Source organism: Sinocyclocheilus rhinocerous, unplaced genomic scaffold (genome assembly GCF_001515625.1).
Source record: "Sinocyclocheilus rhinocerous isolate Xijiao unplaced genomic scaffold, SAMN03320098_v1.1 scaffold789, whole genome shotgun sequence".
Taxonomy (NCBI): Eukaryota; Metazoa; Chordata; class Actinopteri; order Cypriniformes; family Cyprinidae; genus Sinocyclocheilus; species Sinocyclocheilus rhinocerous.
The window spans coordinates 2,983,371-2,991,592 of record NW_015667306.1 but is presented as its reverse complement, the minus strand read 5'-3'; the positions used below and the strand labels follow the sequence as shown (position 1 = coordinate 2,991,592).

Sequence of the window (8,222 nt, the reverse complement as noted above, 5' to 3'; positions counted from 1 at the left end):
ATAAATTATTCTAAACCTGCTCTACAACAGGTTTTAATTAAGTGACCATGGATGACTACTGGGGCGTGTGCCAAGAAGATAAAACATGTCTTACCAAACCCATAACCAAAACTTAAGGCATCTAAAAAGCTGTGGTTTGTAGGTCTATCATTTATAAAATCGACCATTGCCTCCTAAAAAAAAAACAGCACAGAAAATAGTAGTTATAGACTAAAACCTACACACACCAGATTAACAAAAATAATGCTGATTCATCCCATAAATGAATTTACAGAAACGTAATGACTTACGTGAGTCCGCATGAGGCGCTCATTATCACGCAGCCGGAAGTATTCTAAAGAGTCATTGGAAAAACATATTTTAAAGTTTGAACACACCTTACATAGACGGAGACACACAAATAGTGAATTGTGTGGTATAATCCTGAATATGCCATCAAAGCATGACTGATCTTTCGTATACTACTAAAATTAGTTTGTAATAAAAATAAATAAATAAAATACACTCGATTCACAAGACAGCATGATTATAACAAGAAATGGCTAACTCTTTCACAAATTCGGCACCATTTTCAAGCACGTATTGTTAAACGACACGTCTTCTCTATTGTTATTAGAGCTACATGTGTTTGGCGAGCAGGCGAAGTTTTGGTAGACGTCATTAAAACAAAAGCAGAGCAATAAATTACCTGGTCCTATGGTGTTCTTTCTGGACATTTTAGCGAATATATTTATATATATATATATATATATATGAAACTACGTAATTCTAAATTATAAAATATTTAAGTAACTTCCAAATGGTTTAACATTCCTTCCAAACGTAGTGTTTTCTCGAGATTCTTCTCCACCTTTGCACACAGCGCGCACTCACACGCATGCGCATATATGCGTAGAACGCTCAAAGTGCACCACGTGGTGCGAGAGAAATATCTTTACATTGAAATAAAAAAGACGAGTGCGTTTATATCATATTGTGAAAAATATTCGTTTGTCTGTCAAATCTAACACAGGCTATATACTTTAATGTAAACACTTTCCCCCGCTCTGGGTTTATTTTTTGCATGTTAATTATATGTCTTACTGATAAACAATTGATGGAAACTATTAAAATTCAAAAAAGATAGGCAAGATAGATATAGTTTCAGATAATGTATGTAAGTCTTAAGAAAATGCAAGAAAATTTAAAACTGGAATAATATAATAGTTGAGCCACTGAAAGTCAACTTATTAACGGTCATTTTAAAATTTAAACATCGTTGGTAAAGAGTTTAAGGTAATTTGGGACTTTTACATTTTAGCTTTAAAGCACTCATTCATAATGTTTGTTTCAAACATCAAATGACGTTTCCCACATAAATCCAGTGCAGCTTGAACCATTAGATTACTGGTTATGTCGAGAAACAACAAAGGGGGAAAAAACACTCTGCGGCAATGTATAAATAAAGTTTAGTATTTTCCATACTCTCAAATCCCGCGCAACTCTGCGGGCTTTTCTTGTTGCCATAGCAACAGCGTCATTTTTGTTCTGAAAGCGAAGCGCTACTGACTCCAATGTTGTCAGCTAAACCGCTGCGGCTATGACGTTTTTCTGTTTAACAGAATGCTTAGAGAAAGTTCCGTTAGCTTAAGATAACTCAGTACATTTTGTTATTGGTACTGTTTTACATACCAGTTACACATTCTAACGTGTTTATATTTCTTTACTCTCACTGTTAATTCAAACTCCGGTTATTTCAAACAAGTGCGCATGCGCCTTAACGTCTGCGTCAGTAACGACATGGATTCAGAGGGCTGTGCAGCAGACGTAAACAATGTAAGTAGATGGAAATCGCGGTCTCGTAATAAAAGTAGAAATATGGCTTAATTGCGTGTTTTTGATTCTGGAATGTGCGAGCCTGCGATATAATTCCTACATGACTAACGTTAGCTAATCGGGATAACCTTGTAGCGACTATCACTGCATGGCAACAAGTGAGCAGTGTTCAAAGTTAGCGCTAATGGCTGTGCAATGACTTGATGGCAGTGAATGTATGATTATTTTTTATATAGTTAACATTGAACCAAAGGCACGAGAGCATACTTGGATGAACTTTAAAAAAAAATCAGCTTTGTATTTCTTTGGCTAATCAATTGCTAACTTAGCTGGGTCAGGCTGATTGGCGGGTAGCAGTTGTTCACTGCAGGACTTAACAGTTTTATATATTTGTTTTGGTCATGTGTAATTGATGGCAGAAGTACACGTACAGACACTTGCATGCATGATGCTTTGATACATGTATTCCTAATGATTCCGTGTGATTCAGGTAGATGAGAGAATGAGAAATCAAATTGTATAACGAAGATGAAATTCGAGTACAGTGGTTATAAGTCTGAAAATACAGAAATAAAATGAAAACATAATAAATCAGATATTTGACTAACTTAAATTCAGCTAAGAATACAGTAGAAAGGAATAGTTAACCCAAAATGAAAATTTACCCTCAGGCCATCCAAGAAAACGTTTAAGTAAACATTTTTGTTTTTTAGGCTGTGCCTATGTGGAGGACCATTAAAGTACTTCTTTGAACTTTCTTAAACTTCTCTTGCAACCATTAAAAATTGGAGCATTCTTGCAGACACTCAAGTTTACCTTTTCTCTTTTTACCTTTCCAGCCCCCTGCAGAGATTCCCTGCCAGCAGCATGGACAAAATATGCATGATTCAGAGGCTAGCAGACCATACACAGATCCTGACAATGATGAAAGACCATTTAGTAACACTCAGGATTCAAGCATGCAGCCACTCATAGACAGATCTGAGACTTTACAACTGGGTACAGAGAGCAGGTGTTTTTATACAGTGGGCTTCAAAGATCTAAAGTCATTGAAAATCTGGGATTCCAATTTAAAACTAAATAAACACAGTGTTTAGATTTTGGGGAAAAAAAATTCGGATGTTTGAAATTCACTGTACATTACTTCATGCCAAAAGCATTTTAGCTCCTATATGTTTTTTTTTTTTTTTTTTCATAATGACATTTATTATATGTAATTTATAATTATTTAATTGATTTTCTTTTTCAGAGTTTCAGGATAGCCAGTTGTCACCTGCACTTACCCTGCATCCCTGCCTGGACAAATCTCACCTTCTTTCTGACTCCACATTTTTTCAGCATAAAGATGCAGAATTTGTCCCTCTTCGGTACTGTTTGATTAGTCATGTTCAAATTGTTCTTCACCTTTTTGTATTTTTAGATAATATTTTCTTTATTGTTTTTGTGCACACAGGGGATTTCCTGACTTCTCAGTTATGACTGAGAGATGCCCCAGGACTTCAAATGTAGCTGTAACTGATGATTCCCACCACCAAAATACTATTCTTGACCAGGCTGCACTTTCCCAGCATCCGTTGGAGGTACCAACAGCCCCGTCAGGTGAAAAAAGCTGCTGCTCACTCTCCCAGCACAGCCTGTCACCTGGAGACCATTGCAAAGGGCTTGAGGATCAAGGGAGCGTTTCTTATGGTGCTGAGGACAAAATCAGCAGACATATGGAAGGAGAGGAGCAGACCACTGCTCAGCAGCTTAGTGAGGGAATGTCTACTCGGCTCTTGTTAGAGTCCAGGGAAGAGGATGTTATTGTGGCTGTTAGTTACAGCAGTGCCGTTTCCTCCACCTCTGAACCTGCCTCACTTCACCAAAACACAGACAAAAGCCAGTTAGATCCTTCCATGAATCTTCAAAAAGGCAGAGAGCAGCCCCAAGGGGGCTCATTATCATTATCATCTTCATTTCAGAAGGCTGCAGATGTTTCAAATATAACTTTTCGTGATTCACGGATGCATTCACACCAAACAACTGACCATCTCCATGATCAGCTTCTGTCTGCAGGACAAAGAGGCTCCATCTCGGCACCAGCAAGTAGGCACCATAGTGGGAACAAAAGCTCTCATAGTGGAATATGTGTCACACCAGCTGGTGAAGGTTTGTTGCATGTACCAGGTCTGCAGAGAGTGCTCTGGAGCTCCGGTCATCTAACAGCAGCAGATGGTTCATTCTTGAGCTCTCAGCCTGTGTCTCAGTCCACACCTGCACTACCTCTCATGAGACCCCCACCAGCATTGACCAAACTCTCACTCATACACTCCAAACAAGAGGCTGTTGCTTCTGCGGCTACATCCTCCCAAAACAGTCACTCCAAAACTGGCTTAATTCCATCGTTGAACCTAAGCGATCAACGTTCCTCTCCCATTCACTCTCAAACAACAGCTACAGTTCCTAGTGTACCTTCAGAGACTGCGCAAAAAATGTCACATGCCCATCCCATTTCAAACGAGCAAGTTCCTCCTCCTGTTTTAAATCCACACTCTGATACACCTCACTCCGACACTCAGCACTTTTACTCTGGTGCAGAGATGAAAGATCAGGTTCCTCGTTTGGCCCTTGGGAGAGTACATTCTCTTCCCAGTCTGAGCTACTTACAGAAAGTAGATGCCTGGAAAGCCAATCAAAGTTCTAGCAGGTCGTTTTATGATAATTTGGCACTACAGGGGTTTGATGGTGTGTCGCCCAAGAAAAAAGCACAGGATGTTGTTTCTGAAGCACTTAACCACAAGCTTTCTCGAGACACGCGTCTGACATTTGGTGCTAATCCCAGCTCCCAGATGATTCAGCCACTTTCCTCTTCTCATTCTGGAAGTGGCTCACCCCGTCGGGTGGATGTAGTTGGGACGGGTGCATGCAGAGGACAAGCATCTGAGTCACCTGTCAATCGCTCACACTCTCACTCCTCCCTGAGCTCTGTGGTGACCTCTATTCTGAGAGACACTGGTCCACACAATCAGCTAATTCCAGTAGCACAATTTAATAACATCATTCCAGCTACCAGATCATTGGACTATCAGTCGTCCTTCGTTTCAGGTGGAAGGGGTGAAGGAAAAAATAGCTCAGCTCCTCACATGGATAAAAGCTCAGTCAAGATGTCTCCTTTCCTCAGTCTGGGGCGCTTCAGTGACGTGTCATCAAACCTCAACATGAGCAGCACTCTCTCAAGTTCTCAAGGCAGCTGCCATGGTGAGCAGAGTATGCGGGCATCAGTGGGAGCCACCTCTTCAGTAGTGAGTCTTGAAGTAGATAATTATGCACCCTACTGGACTTCCAGACCTGCATCCCCTCCTCACACTAGGGAACTCAACATTGAAGACAGGATCCCTGTAAGTTCACAGTGCTCTAGAAGAACTTGTAGGATGCATTTAAATTCGGCATTAAATGAAATTCCCTTTCTATTAGGGCTGCACGATAAATCGCATGCGATTGTCATGCGCATCTCGTCAGTAAAGCCGATTCTGTGATTAGTAGTAAATCTCCATCACGTGCTTTCAGATGGAGCGGCATTTACTACACAGAGCCGTAGTTCACTGACAAGCTACACAATATCGCGTTCATAATCAAAGGTGATTCATCTGCGATTATGAACGCGATATTGCATAGCTCAATCAGGGTGATTTTTGTAAGTAGTTTTTCTACCCTGATAGATATCTTATTATTCTGTTTTATGTCTTTTTGTTTTATAGTTGTACCTTTTAAATTTGGGTATTGACCAGTCACCTTCAACAATCTTAAATCCATTTACTCATCGCGGACCAATCAGAGAGCCTGAATTCTCTCCTACTGACTTATGTACCATCAAAGGCTCCATAGGAACACCAACTAAAAGCACACAGCCATCTGAAGGTGAGCTAAAGATGTCTGACATCTTTGTGCATTTACATTTAGTCATTTTTGCCGACGCTTTTATCCAAAGCGACTTACAAATGAGGACAATAGAAGCAATCAAAAACCATCAAAAGAGCAATAATATGTAAGTGCTGTGACAAATCTCAGTTAGCCTAACGCAGTACACGTAGCAAGGTTTTTTTTATATTATCAAGAAAACAAGTAGATAGAATAGAAAAATAATAGGGAACCCTTTTGTTAAAGGGTACACCAAATACACAACATAATGTTCTTTTTAGCAGCATCATATGACCCCTTTAATAAAAATAAAACATGTCAAAAGAATAGAGAATGCTGCTAGTGTTAGAGGGTGCCCTGTTAAAGTTATTGAGTTAAGATATTGTTGGCTTCATTTGTATAATGTATCTGGTCATATTATAATGATGTGTTTTGTTTTCTGTGTATATAGTTGACAGTCTTCAGAAGGAGACATTCTCCAGTTCTAGTCAGCTCTCAGCTGACTCCAGTGCTTCTGTCACACACCGATTGTCAGTGCATGAGCAAGGCCAACCAGCCAGTGACAGAACTGTGAAGAAGATGTTCAGCCAGGTGGATACTCCACCAAGACTTAATTCAACAGTTCATCCTTCATCAAGCCTACAACAGTCTGATGCTCCACAAAGTGAAGGAAGCTTTGGTCTTACTAGCCAAATCAGCTCAGAAGCCATGCCTCCTCAAGGTCCCAGAGAGGTAGTAAAGAAGGATGATGACTCTTTTGTTGGCTCTGGCACACTGCGTGAAATCAGACATCTGCTGGGCCGGGCAGAAAGCCTGGTTTCTGGTCGATCCTCTCTGACTTCCTCTCCCGGCTCACACCGCCTCTCAGAGAGTGACACATCCCTTGTCTCACTAGGACGGAACATTCAAGGTTATCATGATGACACATCTCTGTCAGCTGGTGGGAATCTTTCTTTGCTGCTAACTCGCTCTTCTTCAGATTCAGCTTTGAAAGGAAGCTTGTCATCCTCCCAAAGGCCTCAACAGATTGACCGCACAACTATAGAGCCTACCGCTCTCTCTTTGAGCAGAGAGGAAAGTTTGAAGTCACGTGACCTCTGTGTGACCCCAAGGCGGGCTGAACCTGAAGGCTGCAGTGCTGCAGACCAAGATAAGGCAAAGCAACCTACAGTCACATCTGCCATGCAGATAAATGTTCCTTCGATAGCAGAAAACCAGGACCAGACTGAGGATGCTGTGATTGGCTCTTCTGAGAATAATTCGTCTCATGTCTCAGCTGAGGTTGAAAGTATGAGTGACAGTAGCAGCGAGAGTTCATTGGCTGCCAGAGTTGCCAAGCTCCTGCAGAGTGAGTCACCCGGTTCAATGGTTACAAGCCGGCCAAGCACCAGTGATCCAGAAGATAGCTGTGCACGAGGTAAACACAGTGATTTGTCTAAAAGGACGCTTAGTCATACAGGTTTTGACAGTACCAGTGGTGCTTTTCTTAAGTTGTCAGTGGTTTTTACTTTGTGGATAACTGGATTTGGTCTGTCTCTTTAGAATGGATCCTGATGAAGGTTTTTGGCCGCCGATGTGAAAGCTTAGAACTAAACGCTGAGGACAGACAGAGAATTGAAGACATCAAAAGAGAGCTTCTACTGAACACCAAGGTAACATACATACGCCAGCACAGAAAGGTCTGCCAATTTCATTAGTTTCATTCAATTTCAGCATTTTTACTGACTTGCTGATGTAGGTCGATCTGTCTGCCAAACTTTTGACATCTCAAAGAAATATCACCAGGAATGTGCAATAAACTGGCACCGTATTGGTTTTAAAATTTTATTTGGTGTTGGTCGATATTGAATATTTAATTGTGCATGCTCAGTTCAGTTAATTTTTAATAACACTTAAAATTTAACCCTGTGAAGGCTAACATGAAATAATTGTAAGATTTTTTTTTATTTTATTTTTTTTTTATTGAGCCTTCAGGCAAAAGATACAAAAACATGAGGCTTTTATGTCTTATATAGTATGGTATAGGAGATTATGGAGCTCATACTCACAAGGAGGAAGAAAACACCTCAATTTTATTCAGAGGCTCAAACTAAGCAAAAATATAAAATTTGGTGCAGTTGCTGATATTTATATGGCCAAAAAGTAAGATGAAAATCTGATAGCTTGCAAATCTGTGAGATCTTTAAAACAGTATAGCAGAATACTTATGTAAGGTCCATGAATTGGCCCAAGGGAGGTATCCAATGGTGAATGAAGGTTTCCTGCGTGTTAGTTTTTTTTAGTGCGCAAAGTTATTAAATTTAGGTTAAATTCAAATCTGACTCCATTTCATTATTTAATCTGACTCCTTTTTATTATGACCTCGAATTTAGGTTGAAATGCAGATTGGTTGTTTGTCTGTTTCTAATTAGTATTCTTCTGACATTTGATTATTCTAGTTAACTCTTTACTTTATATTTACTCATTCATTAGGAATCTATGTCGCTCAGGGTGTATCACGTCGGCCGCTC

The 8,222-nt window shown here is 40.1% G+C and overlaps 2 protein-coding genes across 3 annotated transcripts in view; one reads left to right on the top strand and one right to left on the bottom strand.

Annotated features, from left to right (window-relative positions):
- The window catches only part of LOC107733685 (uncharacterized), an 11,361-nt gene extending 10,459 nt beyond the window's left edge, over nt 1-902 (bottom strand). Inside the window, exons 1-3 of the mRNA XM_016545417.1 lie at nt 689-902; nt 291-334; nt 95-173 (exon numbers count right to left, since the gene is read on the bottom strand). Of these exons, the coding sequence (XP_016400903.1) occupies nt 95-173; nt 291-334; nt 689-716 (151 nt within the window). The 5' untranslated portion in view covers nt 717-902. The remainder of the gene's footprint in view (nt 1-94; nt 174-290; nt 335-688) is intronic.
- Nucleotides 903-1,767: 865 nt separating this feature from the next.
- Nucleotides 1,768-8,222, top strand: part of LOC107733682 (uncharacterized) — an 18,416-nt gene continuing 11,961 nt past the window's right edge. For both annotated transcript variants that reach the window (XM_016545413.1, XM_016545412.1), the window contains exons 1-7: nt 1,768-1,815; nt 2,655-2,814; nt 3,065-3,182; nt 3,269-5,192; nt 5,553-5,712; nt 6,164-7,129; nt 7,255-7,364. In XM_016545413.1, the coding sequence (XP_016400899.1) occupies nt 1,780-1,815; nt 2,655-2,814; nt 3,065-3,182; nt 3,269-5,192; nt 5,553-5,712; nt 6,164-7,129; nt 7,255-7,364 (3,474 nt within the window). In that variant the 5' untranslated portion in view covers nt 1,768-1,779. The remainder of the gene's footprint in view (nt 1,816-2,654; nt 2,815-3,064; nt 3,183-3,268; nt 5,193-5,552; nt 5,713-6,163; nt 7,130-7,254; nt 7,365-8,222) is intronic.